This window comes from Mustela nivalis (assembly GCF_964662115.1).
Source record: "Mustela nivalis genome assembly, chromosome: 4".
Classification (NCBI taxonomy): Eukaryota; Metazoa; Chordata; class Mammalia; order Carnivora; family Mustelidae; genus Mustela; species Mustela nivalis.
This window is the reverse complement of record NC_139023.1, coordinates 12,123,605-12,141,516: the sequence shown is the minus strand read 5'-3', so window position 1 is coordinate 12,141,516 and position 17,912 is coordinate 12,123,605. Positions and strand designations below refer to the sequence as shown.

Here is a 17,912-nt window from a genome sequence, read left to right as displayed (position 1 = left end):
AATTATCAAATAATTGGAATAGACATTTCTCTAATAATAGAGAATAGACATTTCTCTAAAGAGGACACATGGATGGCAATTGGTATATGAAAAGATGCTTAATAACTTGGGCTCTAAGGGAAATGCTAATCAAGAGCACAAGGAGAGACCACTTCACACTCACTGGGATGTCTATAATGAAACAGATGATAGGGGCACCTGGGTGGCTCAGTGGGTTCAGCCTCTGCCTTCAGCTCAGGTCATGATCTCGGGGTTCTGAGATCGAGCCCCACATCAGGCTCCCTGCTGAGTAGGGATGATACCAGATGATAACAAGTGTTGGTAATGATGTGGAGAACTTGGATCTCCCATACTCATCTGGTGGAAATGTAAAATGGTGCATCTCCTTTGGATATCAATTTGGCAGTTCCTTACAGAGGAAGGAATGATCAGCAATTCCAGAATTCCAAAAATTTCCTTTCATTTCCAAAAGAAGTAACAAATTTTGTTCATACAATAAATATGTAGTAATATTTATGATTCATAAATGTGGAAATAACCAAAATGTTCATGAACTGATGGATGAATAGATTGTAATTTATCCATACTATAGAATATTATTCATCAATGCAAAACTACCACATCAGTGAAACTTGAAACTCAAAACATGCCAAGTGAAAGAAGTCACATGCAATAGGGCCATGATTTTATGATTCCATTTATATGAAATATCCAGAATACAATTAGTAGAGCCAGAAAGTAGATTGTTTACTTAAGGCAAGAGGAATGGGAAATGACTTCTAAGTCATATGCAATTCCTTTTTGGGTTAATGAAAATGTCCCAAACTTAGATTATAGTCATGGCTTCATAATTCTGTAACATACTACATATGTTTGATTTTTTGTACCTTAAATATTATGGTACATAAATCACATATTATAAAATATATTAAAATAAAAATAAAAATTAATTCTTGGGCAAAAAGTTTTATAGTTTTGGATATTCTTGGTACTGAATTGAAAGTTATTTTACATAACTGAAAAGTCTTCATTCTTTCATTTTAGGAATTCTATCATATTTTTAAATATGTGTCATTACAATTCCATATATAACTTTTGCATTTGCTCATATAGAAAATTGTGGCAGCCCATTAAATCAATGGGGTTAAAAAGCAACGTTGCAAAAAATGGTTGAAAATAAAGGTAAGTTTAAGATCAGTTACACATATTAATATTTCAAAATTAGCTTCTTAAATACAGGATGAAATGCATAGTCATCATTGATAGAAGAACCTATCTCCAAATACTATTAATGAAAAAAAATATAATACTCACGAAGGGTTATTAATGACCATCCTCAATGCATTGAGCAAATCTGTACTAGACAGTGTGTGGAAATCCAGACTGACAGCTGCCCCCTTGGCCTTCATGTGAGCAAGGTTATCATGTTGATCCGCAAACAAGGGAATGCCCACCATTGGAATCCCATGGTGGATCGCCTCATAGATGCCATTGGTTCCACCATGAGTTACAAAGGCTTTGGTTTTTGGATGACCTAGGATTGGATGAATCTCAGCACATTAGTAATTATAATTCTTAGGAAAAAAAGGAGAGTTTAGCAACATAAGGCACATAGTACAATACATATGAAATAGCATTAAAACGTCTTTTAGATCTCAGAGCAAGAAGAGCAAAAATCTGCTGGAGAAGTCAGTGAAAATTGGTGTGGCAGTTGTAACTTGAAAAATGGTTACAAGATGGCTGAACAGACAGATTGAAAGGGAAAATTCTGGATAAAGAATAGCATGTGCAAAAAAAAAAAAAGAAAGAAAGAAAGAAAAGAAAAGGAGGCGGCATATTAGAACATATTCTCTTAAACAGTAATGCCACTGAGTTTAACATGTGGAGTGTCAAGGCAACAGGAAGTCTGATAGTGGTGGTTCAAATCAGGGGAAAGAAAGACTGCACTTTATCATGAAATATGTTATGACTTCATGAAAACGATTATGGTGTTTTCCTGGAGAAAGTGTAGAGTCACTGGGAATAATTTTTTTAGCACTGAATAGCCATGCAGAATGAGAAATGATAGGAATAAAGTGGGAGAATCAGGAGACGAAGTGATGATCCATTTAGTTATTAAAAATTTAGTGGGAGTGGCAAGATGGTGGAAGAGTAAGGGACCTTATTTCATCTTGTCCCTGAATTTAGTCAGATAACTATCAAACCATTCTGACCACCTATGAATTCAACTTGAGATGTAAGAAAAGAACTGCTGAAATTCTACAAGTAGAAAAGTGGGCACTTTTTGCAAGGTGGGAGGTGCAGCAAAATGAATCTGAGGGTATATTCGGAAGATAGATGGTAGGGGGAGGGAGCATCCATAAGCTGGCTACCAGAAAGTGATTTAGCCCTGGAGGGCAAATTCAGACTCTTCAGAAGTCTGTTCCAGGGAGAGATGTCCCTGCCTGAAAGGTGCCCAGGTGGCAAAGTGGGGCAGAATCCTAGGTGGGACAGTGTGGTCTCAGGATCCCTGGGGTCACAGAAAGAACAGGGGTGCGTGGGCTGCAGAATTCCCAATCCATTAGAGCAGAGAAACCAGTTATGTTCAGTGAGACAGAGAGGGGGCTCTCAGCTCAGTTTGCCATAAACTGCAAACTGCACCATGATCAGGGTGACCATTCTATGTGTGGGGGACCTCCAAAGGGCAGAAATGTGGTGACCCTCCCCCTTTCCCTGGGAGGATCAGTGTGGGTGCACACCACACGGGTCTGCAGTTTGGTACACACAGACCTGAAAACTGCTTATCCCTGAAGTTTTGCTGAAGAGAAGGGGCTGTGATCTTTCAGCTCCAGGGCTGGAGACTGGCATGCAGCCATTTTTATTTTCATCCTCCAAAGAGGGAGAGAGGGTCTTCAGTGAACAAAAGCCACATAGAGCAATCAGAAAGCTTATACTGAGCCCAACCCCTGGGGTCTGTGGAAATCTGCCCAGGTAAAGATACCTGAGAATCAGTGCAGCTGGCCCTTCCCCTGGAAGACCAGTGGAAACAACAGGGAACAACCAGTTTTTGGAGCACAGAGGACTATAAGACTCCAGCACCAGAAGAAAATATATATAGAATTCAGTTTTTCATCATTTAACTTTCAGTATAAAATCTCTTGTTTTATTCTTTTTTTCCTTTTCAACTGGTTTCTTACTTTATTTTTTTCTGTTCTTATCAGTTTAAAATATTGCTTATATGTGTGTGATAGAGAGAGAATGAGCAGGGAAATCGCAGGGGGAACTAGAGAGAAAAGCAGTTTCCATGCTGAGGAGGGAGCCGCATGCAGGGCTTGATCTCAAAACCTGGAAATCATGACCTGAGCCAAAGCCAATAGCTGAAGTGGCTGAGCCACCCAGGCATGCTGACTGGTTTCTTATTTTATCAATTCTTTGTTTTTAAGCATTTTTTAAATTTCATTTTTAAATTTGCATTTTATAGATTTATTCTTCATTTTTGGCTTCCTTGCACTGTTTCAGTTTTATTTTTGTGTTTTTACATGAGTTTTGCTTTCTTTACAATTTTGGGATTTAGTGTCTTCCAACAGACCAAAATATACCCCGAACCAAGTGGATCACCATGTTTTGTCCACCTGGGAGATTATAATCTCTCTCCCTTTTTTTTTTTTTTTTAATTTTCTAAGCTCTTTGGATTTGTCTAGTGTGTGTTTCATTTGATTCGTGGTTGATCTTTTTTGTTTTGTTGTCTCATTCTTCCATTCTTCTTTGGTTAAAATGACTAGAAAGAGGAAATCACAACAAAAGAAAGAACCATAGATGATACTCTGCCACAGATATAATCAAAATGGATATTAGTAAAATGCCAGAGCTGCAATTCAAGATAATGATTATAAAGTCTAAGTTGGCTTGAAAAAAACATTAAACACACTATAGAATCTCTTAGTGCAGAAATATAATCTAATAAGGCTTAAAATAAAAATACTTTAACTGAGATGCTATCTAAAATAAATGCTCTTATAGCTACGGTAAATGAGGCAGAAGAGAGTCAGTGACATAGAGGACAAGATCATGAAAAGGAAGGAAGGAAGCCAGAGAAAAGCAAGAAAAACAACTAATGGACCCAGAGGGTGGGGGAGATTTGATAAATCAGTGATCCTATGAAGCAAAATAATATTAGAGTTTTTGGGGTCAGAGAGGAAGAGGAAGAAAGGTCCATGAGGCATATTTGAGCAAATCATGGCTGAGAATTTCCCTAATCTGAGGAAGGAAACAGGCTTTCAAATCCAGGAGGCACAGAGAACCCCCCTAAAAATCAAGAAAAGTAGGTCAACACCTTGACACATAACAATAAAACTTGCAAATCTCAGAGACAAAATGAAAATTTTGAAAGCAGCTTGGGGCAAGAGGTCCATAACCTTCAAAAGCAGAGATACTAGACTCAAAGCAGACCTATCCACAGAGATCTGGCTTGCCAGAGAAGACTGGCATGTAATATTTAGTGTGCTAAATAAAAAAAAAATATAAATCAAGAATACTTTATCTAGCAAGGCTGTCATTCAAAATAGGGAGAGAAAAAGCTTCCAGGACAAACAAATTCAAATAATTTCTGATCATTATACCAACTCTGAAAGTAATATTAAAGGAGATTCTTTAAGTGAAGAGAGAGTCCAAAAGTAACATAGGCCAGAAAGGAACAGAGACAATCTATAGAATCGGTGACTTTACAGATAATACAATAGCACTAAGCTCATATCTTTCAATAGTTATTCTGAATGTAAATGGGCTAAATGGACTAACTGAAAGACACAGGGTATCAGAATACATAAAAAAAGCAAGACGCATCGATATGCTGTCTGCAAGAGACACATTTTTGACTCAAAGGCACTTCCAGATTAAAAGTGAGGGGGTAGAAAAACATTTTTCATCCTAATAGGTATCAAAAGAAAGCTGGGTTGGCAATCCTCATATCAGAAAAATCAAATTTTAAACCAAAGTCTGGTTTGGGATGAAACCCCAAGGATGAAAGGGATGAAGAGAGACACTATCTCATAATTAAAGGGTCTTTCCAATAAGAAGATCTAACAATTATAAATATGTATGCTTCTAACTTGGGAGCAGTGACTTATATAAATATATTAATAAACAAAGTAACACCTTGATAGTAATACAATAATAGGGAATTTCAATATTTCACTCACTGTAATGGACATCTAAGTGAAGATCAACAAGGCAACAAGGCTTTGGATGACACAGAGGGCCAGATGGGCTTCACAGACATATACAATGCATTCCATCTAAAGCAACAGGATACACATTCTTCTCAAGTGCACATGGAATATTTTCCAGAGTAGATCACATACTGGGTCACATATTGTTTTTCAACCCATACCCAGAGCTTGGGATTACCCACGGCATATTTTCAGAGCATGATGCTTTGAGCTTGAACTCAATTATGAGAGGATGGTTGGAAGGAACTCATTTGAAGGTAAAAGAGTATTCTTTTAAAGAATGAATGGGTCAACCAGGAAATAAAAGAAGAATTAAAAGTTTCATGGAAACCAATGAAAATGAAAACACAACTGTTCAAAACCTTTAGGATGCAGCACAGATAATCCTAAGAGGGAAGTACATAGCAATGCAAACCTTTTTCAAAAAAAAATTAGAAAGGTCTTAACTACACAAGTTAACTTTAAAAAAGCTGGAGGAAGAACAGCAAATAAACCTTACACCAAGCAGAAGAAAAAACAATACGATTAGGGCACAAATCAACAAAATAGAAACCTAAAGAGTAGAGCAGATCAATGAAACTGGAAGCTTGTTCTTTCAAAGAGTTAATTACATCAATAAATCCCTAGCCACATTATCAAAAAGAAAAAGGACCCAAATTAATAAAATCATGAATGAAAGAGGAGGGATCATGCTCAACACCAAGGAAATACAAATAATTTTTAAGTACATATGATGAGCAACTATTTGCCAACAAATTAGGCAATCTGGAAGAAATGGCTGCATTTCTGGAAATGTATAACCTACTAAAACTGAAACAAGAAGAAATAGAAAATGTGAACACACTGATAACCAGGAAGGACACTGAAGTAGTAAGAAAAAATCTCCTAACCAACAAGAGACGAGAGCTGATGGCTTCCCAGGGGAATTCTACCAGACATTTAAAGAAGAAATAATACCTATTCTTCTGAAGCTGTTTCAAAAAATAGAAATGGAAGGAAAACTTCTGAACTCATTTTATGAGGCCAGCATTAACTTGATTTCCAAACCAAAGGCCCTACCAAAAAGAATTACAGAGCAATACACCTGATGAACATGGATGCAAAATTTCTCATCAAGATACTAGCCAATAAGATCCAACAGTGCCTCAAAAGGATTATTCACCACAATGAAGTGAGATTTACTCCTCTGCTGCAAGGGCTGTTTGCACTCACAAACCAATCATTGCAATACATCACATTAATAAAAGAAAGGGCAAGAAGCATATATGTCCCTCTCTATTGATGCAGAAAAATCATTTGACAAAACAGCATGTTTCTTGATTAAAACTCTCCACAGTGTAGGCATAGAGGAAATCTACCTCAATATCATAAAAGCCATCTAGGAAAAGCCCACAGTGAATATCATTCTCAATGGGGGGAAAACGGAGCTTTTCCTCTAAGGTCAGAAATATGACAGGGATGCCCACTCTCACCATTTTTGTTCAACATAGTACTGGAAGTCCTAGCCTCAGCAGTCAGACAACAAAAAGAAAATAAAATGCATTCAAATTGGCAAAGAAGAAGTCAGACTCTCACTCTTTGCTGATGACATGATACCTTATGTGGAAAACCCCAAACACTCTATCCCCAAATTGCTGGAACTGATGCAGGAATTCAGCCACGTGGCAGGAAATAAAATCAATGCACAGAGATCCGTTGCATTTCTATACACTAACAATGAGACAGAAGAAAGAGAAATTTTAGGGTCTATCCTATTTAAAATTGCACCAAAACCATAAGATACATTGGAATAAACCTAACCAAAGAGGTAAGGGATCTGTACACTAAAAATTACAGAAGATTTGTGAAAGAATTTGATTTGAGGAATACACAAAGAAGTGAAAAAATATTCCATGCCCATGGATTAGAAGAATAAATGTTGTTAAAAAGTCTATGGTACGCAGAACAATCTACACATTCAGTGCAATCCCGACCAAAATACCATCAACATTTCAAAGAGCTGTTACAGATAATCCTAAAATTTGTATGGTTCCAGAAAAGACCCCAAATATTGAAAAAGAAATGTTGAGAGAGGAATATTGAAAGGAATGTTGAAAAAAGGAATGTTGAAAAAGAAATCCAAAGTTGGTGGCATCACGATTCTGGACTTCAAGCTCTATTACAAAACTGTAATCATGAAGACAGTGTGGTATTGGCACAAAAACAGACACTTAGATCAATGGAAAAGAAGAGAGAACCCAAAAATGAACCCTAAACTTTACTGTCCAGTAATCTTTGGCAAAACAGGAAAGAATATTCAATGAAAAAAGGACAGTCTCTTCAATTGATTGTGCTAGGAAAATTGGACAGCCACATGTAGAAGATTGAAACTGGACTATTTCTTACACCATGCGCAAAGATAAACTCTGAAGAAGCACTGCTATAAACCCCAGTGTTTATAGCAGCAATGTCCACAATAGCCAATCTGTAGAAAGAGCTGAGATGTCCATGGACAATGAGTGGATAAAGATAAAGTGGTATATTTATTCAATGGAATCTTACTTAGCCATCATAAAGGTTGAATACCTACCATTTACACTGACATGGATGGAACTGGAGAGTATTATGCTGAATGAAATAAGTCAGTCAGAGAAAGACAATAATCTTGTGCTTTCACCCATATGTGGAATATAAGAAACAGCACAGAGGATCATAGGGGAAGGAGGGAAAACAGAATGGAAAGAAATCATACAGGGAGACAAACCTATGGTGTACTATAGTTTACCCTTATAGGGAGCAAACCAAGGGTTGCTGGAGGGGAGGTAGCTGGGGGATGGGGTAATTGGGTGATGGACATTAGGGAGGGCATTTGATGTGGTAAGCACTGGGTGTTACATGCAATTGATAAATTATTGAACAGTACAACTGAAACTAATGATGCACTCTATGTTGGCTATTTTAAATTAAAAATTAGAAAATTACGCTTGAGAAGTAATTACACCTGAAATAAGGATACTTTGGTTCTAGTCATAAGGAATGTGGCTGTGTATAATAACATCCCGTATCTGATCTTTTTCCCCCCGAGCACAGCAAAATAAATGTAATGAAGTTAAGTTTTGTTTTTGAATTTTTCAATAATGAATGCTCAATCAATTTATTTCTTGGGAACTCTTATCATTTTGTTTAGCATTACGTTTAATTCAGTGCTTTCCAGAGTCTTACCAAGAAGGTCATTCTGGGGGATCCACTCATACAGCCGAGTATTTGGTCCTAAGTTGTCTGGTTTCTTGCCAACAAATCTCCATAGAACCTGTTAAAGAAACCCCCTTATTTCATGAGTTGAAACTTTGAAGTTATAGCATATTAGAATTTTAAAGAAATTAAGAGATAATCTAGCTAGACCCCATTCACTAACTGATAAATAATAGGACAAAAATATTATAAATACCCACATTTTTTACTTATTTTTACATTCAATCAAGTATGAATGTAATCAAGATGTTTCACACATAGAGATTAGACAAATGAGATTAATGTGACAGATATAAGTATTTAAGAATTTTTTAGGCAGTTGTTACAATTCTAGTGCAAACAAATCAGAAATTACTAAGTTCTACACATTCGCTTTGTTTTATCTATTGTAACCGCTATCAGCTTCCAATGTAATATTACCTATTTATTTCTTTAAAATGTTACAGGAGGGAGTTCATGTATATCCATTTGTTCCATATGTTATTTTACTAGAGTTTTACATCTTTTGATATACAAAAAAGCTAAGTATGCAATCTGTTGTTTGTGAGAAATAAATATTTCTGCTTACCAGTTATTTATTAATATAAATAACTTCTCTTAGTACCTATAATTTCTTTTACATTACTAATTTTTAGACACTAAATCCAAGAAAAAGGTAATTTTTTACATGAATCTAGATTATTATTACTATTTCTTGGTTTGCAAATTCTTTAAATGTTACAAAGAAGAGCCTATTGGAACTTCAGAAATAACAGTGCAGTTGTTGAAAAACATCCCAAACTGTGATGATGATACATTTTATTTAACTGATTCTTAACACTTCAGAGATGCAGTACAAAACATTGATAACATGAATTAATATGAGTTCTATACCCAAGCAATTTCCATTCCCAGTACCAAAATAGATTTGTTTTAGAATTCCCCAGCAATCCACATAAACTGGATGATGGTTTACATTGGTTAACATATATTTGTTATGTGAATGTTCAAGTAACATTAGATATTAAGTGAACATTAGCATAAAAAGAAACTATATCAGTAAACCAAAAAGTAGTTCATACATACCCAAATACTCCAGGTGTTTTCTATATACCGGAAAATAATTTATTACTATATTTTACATAGAGGCATCTGAAACTTTCCCTTCCTAGGCTTGTTTCTGGTTGACTCCTTAATATATTTCCATTTCCTTCCTTAATCAGGTGGAGTTACTATTCTGGCAAGTTAAAGTCCTTTTGGAACCACTATTACTAAGCACAGGGTCACCTTGAAGGGGTGGACTCATCTCCTCCCTTTTCATTTATTTTACTCTTAACCTGTTCCACTCCACTATTCATGTCAGTTTTTCTCTTTCCCTGAATCACTTAGGCTGGACGATTGCCAAAACATAGCTTGGTGTGCCCTGGGCATCCTTTCTCTGAAGAGCATACTGAGTTGGCTTTCCTCGAAAAGCTAGTGGAAGGAAAAGTAACCTGGATTATCCAGCAAGCATAAACTGCATGAAGCTTTTCAGACTTTTATAGTTCCTGGTTAACATAACTGTTGAAATTTAACTCCTTTCAGAGAACATCTATGTGTTTTTCAGTGCCCTTGGAAATCCTTTAAGGAAAAGGAGTGAATGACAGGACAAAATTGGTGATTTCTGCATCTGTCCATGATACATTATAATAGCAAATGTTACACTGCATCGCCTAAATATATTCCTCCTAAATATCTTTCTTTCTGATCTCAGTGTTATTGTCAAAACACCTTCTGTACTACTTTACCATCTGCCATGTATATTTTGCTCATCTCTGAGATAAATTGGAGCTGTCATCATGGTTTCCATGTCATGAAGGAAAGGGCAAACAAACTCTTTACACAGTTTAACAGACTCATTAAGTAGTTGTATAGGATTAAGTTACTTTATCTAACCTTTTGTGGAATCTGTGCAAGGGCTGATGCAATCACATTGGCTTTTTCCTCTGGCAGGTTAGTGACCATAGACCCTAGTGTAAATACCACAATACCATTTTCTCCAGAGCTCTGGACAAACTCTTCCATTCCCTGTGAAGAAAGAATTTGTTCCATTACAAGAGAGGAACACCACAGCAAACACTATTAAACAAATTTCTACAGGGGTGCCTGGGTGGCTCAGTTAAGTATCTGATTCTTGATTTTACCTCAGGTCATGATCTCAGGGTTGTAAGATTGAGCCCTGGGTCTGGCTCTACACTCAGTGGAGAATATGCTGGGTCTTCTCTCTCTCCCTCTGCTCCTCTCCCCTATCCCCCATCTCTCTCTCTCAAATAAATAAATCTTAAAAAAAAAAAATCTTCAAACAGCAAAAGAGAGATACCAAATAGTATCAGGAGTTTTAGAGTAATGTCTGTTTTTATCTTTAAATTGTGGTGAAATACACAAAAAATTGACCATTTTAACTATTCCTGGAATAGTCAATAGTCATTATTGTAGTCAATAATGTCTATATTTACACTGCTGGGTAACAAATCACCAGAATTTTTCATCTTGATAAACTGAAATTCTGTACTCATTATATAACAATTCCCCATTCCCTCCTTCACCATCTTTAGCAACCATCATTATACTTTGTATTTCTATGAATCTGACTAATCTACATACCTCCTATCAGTGGAATCATACCATATCTGTCTTTTTGTGATTACCCCCTTTCACTTTCTATAACATCCTGAAGCTTTTCCACCTTAGAGTATGTGTTAGATGTCTCTTCTGTTTTGTGACTAATATTCCATAGTGTGTAAATACATTATATTTATGGATTTATCTGTTCTGGACACTTGTGTTAGACTGAACAGAACATTTGCTAGTTTTACCTCAGGATTCAGACTTTGAGAAAGTTACCATACACACTTAAACATTTTGTAATCAAAATTGGAATTAGGTTAACCCTCAAATAAGATCTTAGTTTCATCTTATTACCAATAAAAAGTGGACAACAAGATTTTGAAAAGACCATAAAATCATTCAGTAAGGGATGCTTGTTTTTCTTATGTCTTAAAGGTAAAGTATCATCTTAAAACATATTACCTTATTGCTTTCGTTCATAAAGTTTCATCTTATACATTAACAGAATTATTTTGCAATTTTATGCTATAAATATTTTTCAGCTCTAAGTGGTTGAAATTATTTGGTCCTTATTAAATATGCAGGATTTGTGGTACTTATTATGTACAATATGCAGTTTTTTCTGTATTCATTTTGTCAGTCAGCTATTATGTTCCCCCAAAGATCCTTTTTTTTTTTTTTTTAAAGATTTTATTTATTTGTTTGTCAGAGGGAGAGAGCACAAGCAGACAGAGTGACAGGCAGAGGGAGAAGCAGGCTCCCCGCTGAGCAAGGAGACCAGTGTGGGTGTCTATACCAGGACCCTAAGGTCATGACCTGAGCAGAAGGCAGCCCCTTATCTGACTGAGCCACACAGGCATCCCTCTCCCAGTGTTCTTTACTGAGTTTTTGTCTAGCCTTGATATGTGGCAGAAAACACATGTTCTCATCATTTAAGCAAACCCATTAATGCTCTAATATGTCAAGCCTTGGGATCTCAAATGAGGAATTGTGTAAATGTTGGAGTGACAGCAAGTGAACATTGGATTTGACTCCAGATATTGTTTGAACACACAAACATTGTTGAAGAATGATATTTCTAAGTAAAATACTGGTTAAATGCCTCCGAGCAAATAAAACAAAAGAGACAGGAATCACTTACCTTAGGCAGGGGTTTGGCAGGTTTACAGTGGAGTCCTCCAACAAACTCAACGTTTGGTATCAATATCCCAGTAGGTTCGAATGAGCCATATTTGAGCCTTTCCCCTTAACTCAGATAATGTAGTGGGTCTTCCTGAAGGGGGAAAAAAAGCAAAACAAACATCACATTAGTAAGAGAAAGGAGAAAAATCATATGATCATTTCCATATATGCAGAAAAAGTATTTGACAAGGTACACATACATTCGTGATAAAAACTCTCAACGATGTTGATTTAGAGGGAACACACCTCAACAAAATAAAGGCCTTATACTGAAAACCCACAGTGAACATCATATTCAATGGGGAGCAGCTTAGAGCTTCACTCCATAGTCAGGAACAAGAGAACATCCACTCTTACAAGTTTTATTCAATGCAGTACTATATGTTCTGGCTATTGCAATCAGACAACAAAAGGAAAGAAAATCCACTCTGATAAGGAAGAAGCAAAACTTTCACTATTTGCAGATGACAAGATATTATACAAAACCCTAAAGAAATAGTTTGCATCCAAAATATATAAAGAATTTATATAACTCAATACCCCAAAACCAAATAATCCAATTTAAAAAAAGGATAGAAGTCATGAACACACATTTCTCCAAAGAAGGCATACACCTGGCCAACAGACATGAAAAAGATGCTCAACACCACTCATCATCAGGGAAATACAAATCAAAACTCCAATGAGATATCACCTCACATCTTTCAGAATGGCTAAAATCAAAGCCACAAGAAACAAGTGTGGAGGTTTCTCAAAAAGTTAAAAATAGAAGTACCTTATGATTCAGCAATTGCACTTTTAGGTATTTACCCAAATCATACAAAAACACTTATTCAAAGGGATACATGTACCCCAATGTTTACAGCAGCATTATTTACAGTAGCCAAATTATGGAAACAGCTTAAGTGTTCATCAGCTGATCAATGGCTACAGAAGAAGTGGTATATTCATACAATGAATATTGCCCAGCCATAAAAAAAGAATGAGTTCTTAAAGCACCCAGCTGGCTCAGTTGGTTAAGCATCCAACTCTTGGTTTTGGCTCAGGCCCTGATCTAGTGGTTGTGGGATGGAGCCCCAAGTGGGGCTCTGTGCTCAGTGTGGAGTATACTTCAGATTCTCCCTCTCTCTTTCTTCCACTCTCTCTCTCTCTCTCAAGGAAAGAAATTAAATATTTTTTTTAATAAATGAAATCTCACAATTTGCAGTGACATGGATGTAGCTAGAGACTAGTATGCTAAGTAAAATAAGTCAGTCAGAGAAAGACAAATACCATATGATTTCACTCATATGTGGAATTTAAGAAACGAAACAAAGGAGCGAAAGACAAAGAGACAAACCAAGAAAAAGACTCTCAACTGTAAAGAACAAAGTGTTAAAAGGGGCAGTGGGTAAGTGGATGGTTTCAATAGATGATGAGGGATTAAGGAGAGCACTTCTGACGGGCACAGAGTGATGTCCAGAGTTGTTGAATAACTATATTGCACACCTGAGACTAATATAACACTCTATAACACTCTCAGTTAACTATACTGGAATTAAAATGAAAACAATGCAAAATAAAATTAAATAAATAAATAAGTAAAAAAACCCTACAGCAAACAGTAGGTAGTGGAAATGAGGTAATGGTAATCGTAATGGTGATGTAATGTGAATATACTAGGGAATTTTCTGAAAGGAATTTGGAAAAATTTAGTTAAAAATGTTTAAAAGTATTTGTAGTTTGATAATAGAACACATATATGATACAAACATCTATAATGATGCAAATATATATTTACATATTTATATATGTTGTTCATATGTATATATGAAAGACAAAGTGTAAGTCTCATTTCTAATATCACAGTAGTGCATTCACAACATAAACAATTATTAAACCTAAGCCACTATCAAAGTAAACATACATTTATTTCCTTTGATATGCTGCAAATGTAATAGATGTAAATGTAAACAATTATTTGAGCTCCCCAATCAATTAAGCAATGGAAACACCTTCCTCAGAGTACTCAGTCTCATTTCTATAATTTAGCAAGTTATTCCCTAGATCCTAGATTTTCCAAGAAAACATGAGATTTTAAAGTACAGCTTGACTCCTTGTACTTACCATTGCACTTGGTTCACATTAGAAGCATAATAATATCTGTGTATTAAATAATATTTGCAAATAACAGTTGGAATATTTTCATCAAGTATGGAAATAGATATGTGCACTATTAATTTTGACTCATTTTTTCTTTAATGCAGTAACATATGTGAACTATTAATGTGTATGTGCTCCCTTCAACAAGATTTTAGGCCTTTAAAGCATGATTTATAAGCCCTGGTGAAAGAATTTGTGATCATTAGAAACTTCTATCATAGGTTTCTGAGTCTGGGATAGAGCCAATATTTCTTCCAGTTATGAAGGAATCTTTCAGGTAATATGACAAAACATTTTTACTTTTAATTAAAAAAGGGAAACAAGTGGAAATAATATCCTTAATACTCTATAGACAGTTGTATGAGAAAAATGTGACTCCTCAATTAGCATCTCTGCTTTCATCAAGATAGTGACATTTCTAATGTATTTTTTAAAAAAGATTTTATCTGTTTTACAGATAGAGCAGAAACAAGGGAAGAGGCAGGCAGAGCAAGAGAGAGGAACAGGCTCCCTGCTGAGAGAGAGCCCAATTCAGGGCTCAATCCGAGGACCCTGGGATCATGACCTGAGCTGAAGGCAGACGCTTAAACAACTGAGCCACCCAGGAACCCCTCTAATGCCTTTTTTTTTTTTAATGGGAAAAGTAAAGTAAATTGGATATGTAGGAAATAGGCACAGCAGAGAGAATTTTTAAGGCAGTGAAACTACTCTGATATAATAGTGGTGTATACGTATCATTATAAATTTGCTAAAACCTATAGAATATACACCACCAAAAGCGAACTCCACTATAAATTATAGACTTTGGATGGATAATAACGTGTCAATGTAGGTTCATCAGTTGTAACAAATGTACCACTCTGGTGGGGGTGCTGATAATGGGGAACCTTATGCATGTGTGGGGGCAAGGGTTATCTGGGAAATCTTGACTCCATATGCTGTCATTTAAAATTATTCTAAAAAGTAAAGCATATCAAAAGTAATATTTTCAACCTGTATTTAATAAATAACAAAAGAGGTTTAAAACACTTTATCCAGAAAGATTTAAAAAAATTAAATTATTACAAACAAACACACAATGAATAGATACGTAATTGCTTCAAGAAATCCTTAGTGCTTTAATTTGTGGTTATTGAATTCCTGGATATTGATTCCTCAATTTTGATATTGATATTGATATTGATTTTGATATTGATATTGATATTGATTCCTCAATATTGATATTGATTCCTCAATAATGGATGACATAGTTGGAACTGGTCGTGTCATATAAGTGTTTCCATAATATTTGTGAGACTGGAAGATCATTTTATATTATCCTTTCATCATTTCATTTATAAAAGACAAATTCCTCTGACTTAATACAAACTCACCTTCCTAGGCACTAGGAATTAAGACTTCATTCTACCAATTAGAAACATGACTTACCTAGTACTTCACTGTAAAACTGATCCCAACTCTTCTCATTAAGTGTTTGGAACCAAAAGTCAAAATAAAGCACATATATCATGTTTTTTACTCTTTCCATGAATGTCATTTGATCACTTAATTCTGACAAAATAACAGGCACATAGGACGGAGGAAAAGAAAGTCCTCCACTTTGCTTTTCAAATTCAAAGCCAGGAGAGAAGCGAAGACTGTACACTAAAGGTATTTTAAGTAGCTCAGCCAGCAGCTCACCACAGGGTCCAACAGTGTCTGCAAGAATGACGTCAAACCTCAATTCTTGTAGTTTGGTCATGAGCTTCCTGTTCAAAACTGCATCTTCACAGAGCTTTTGAATATGGTCAGAATATTGCCACAAAATTTCTTGCATTTTTGAAAAATATGTCCAAAATGTGTCTCTTGGCAAGTTATATATCCACATATCGAGCATTTTGCTGAAAAAATCCAAAAAATCATCTTTAAGTATGGATGCAGGGAAAATCTCATATTTGATAGCAGATGATTCATTTGGATTAACAAGAATGTAAGCTGAAGATGTCAGAACAGTCACTTCGTGACCTCTCTGGACAAGTTCATCGAGGATTGTCTTTATATTGATCCAGTGGCTATATTCTGTGGGCCACACTAGCACCTTTCCACAACTCCCAGAGCTGAAGTAACAATTGAGCTGTAGCAGCAACAGAACGGAAATCCACTGTGTAGGCATCCTGGTGGAATGCAATATTTCTTTACAAATTCCAGTTTCCTTGTCCCATTGTATTTATAGTCAAGGAGAAATCACTCAGTAAGTTAAAGTATAACTCTTACATTTCAAAGTAAACAGATTATGTGAACAGATTATTTGGATGGCAAATGGAAAAAGGTAAAGGCAGATGATTTCATCTGTACACAAATGTGTTTAGTATTTGTTGATGCTTATAAGTTCTATCATCTCGCTTAGAGCCAATGACCTAACATGTGCAAGTCACCCATCTTATGTAATATATTTTGGAAGAATGTCAGTGCCAGTGGTGAGAGGTCACTGTCTGCAGTCCCAGTGACAGAAGAATTAAAGTTATTTTACAGGTGAATATTATTTCTTGGATATGATGGTTCAAGAGATTTTTGTTTTGTTTTGTTCGTAAAAATTTGGTTGACATGTAATTCATATGCTATATAATTGTCAGATTTTAAGTGTACAATTCAGTGGTTCATAGTATATTCACAGAATTGTGTGACCACTATGATGATCAATTTTTGAGCACTTTTGTCACCCCAAATGGGAACTTTAACCTCTAATGAAATGCATTTTCTGCATCTCTCAGTCTTAGTCAACATTTTATCTACTTTTTGTCATATTTACCATCTGTTCTGTGCATTTCATATAAATGAAATTATACAACATGTTGTCTTTTGTGACTGGCTCCCTTAATTAGCATAATCTTTTATGTTAGGAATTTGTTTTCTGACTTTATTGAGATATCGTTATTATAACATTGTGCATGTTTAAGGTGTACAACATGCTGACCTGCTTTACTTATATACTTTGAAATGTTTGCACCACAGGATTGTTTAACACATCCAACACCTCATGATTTTGTGTGTGTGTGTTTGTATGTGGTGAGGGCTTTTTAAAAATCTTTTTTTATTACTTTTTTTAAAGCATAGTTAACACACAATGTTACATTAGTCTCAGGTTACGACATAGTGACTCAGCAAGTCTATCTGCTATGCTCTTTTCACAAGTGTAGATTCCATTTGTCAGTACACAACTATTACAATAACCTTGACTATATTCCTTATGTTATACCTTTTATCCTCCTGACATTCATTTAATAACTGGAAGCCTGTATCTCCCCCACTCTCCTTACCCATTTTCCTTTCCTTCTCTTGTTTTTTTTTTTTTTTTTTTTTTTTTTTTTTTTAAGCAACCATCTGTATTGATGAGTCTTTCTGCTTTTGTTCTTCTTCTTCTTTTTTTTTTTTTTTAGGTTCCATATGTAAGCGGTAACATATGATATTTGTCTTTCTCCCTCTGACTTATTTCTTTTAGCGTGATACTCTTACAGTCTGTCCATGTTATCACAAATGGTAAGTTAACTTTTTTTTTACAGTGGAATAATATTGCATTGTCTACAT

At 35.5% G+C, this 17,912-nt stretch overlaps 1 protein-coding gene across 1 annotated transcript; it reads right to left on the bottom strand.

Annotated features, from left to right (window-relative positions):
- Positions 1 to 1,310: 1,310 nt before the first annotated feature.
- LOC309862486 (UDP-glucuronosyltransferase 2B31-like) lies at positions 1,311 to 16,529 on the bottom strand (the record flags this gene model as incomplete). The annotated part of the gene is given in 6 exon segments (XM_082726371.1): positions 1,311 to 1,534; positions 8,409 to 8,496; positions 10,353 to 10,484; positions 12,166 to 12,229; positions 12,231 to 12,297; positions 15,777 to 16,529. Coding segments are annotated over 6 exon segments (1,299 nt in total). The 5' UTR covers positions 16,501 to 16,529.
- Between the last annotated feature and the right edge of the window lie 1,383 nt (positions 16,530 to 17,912).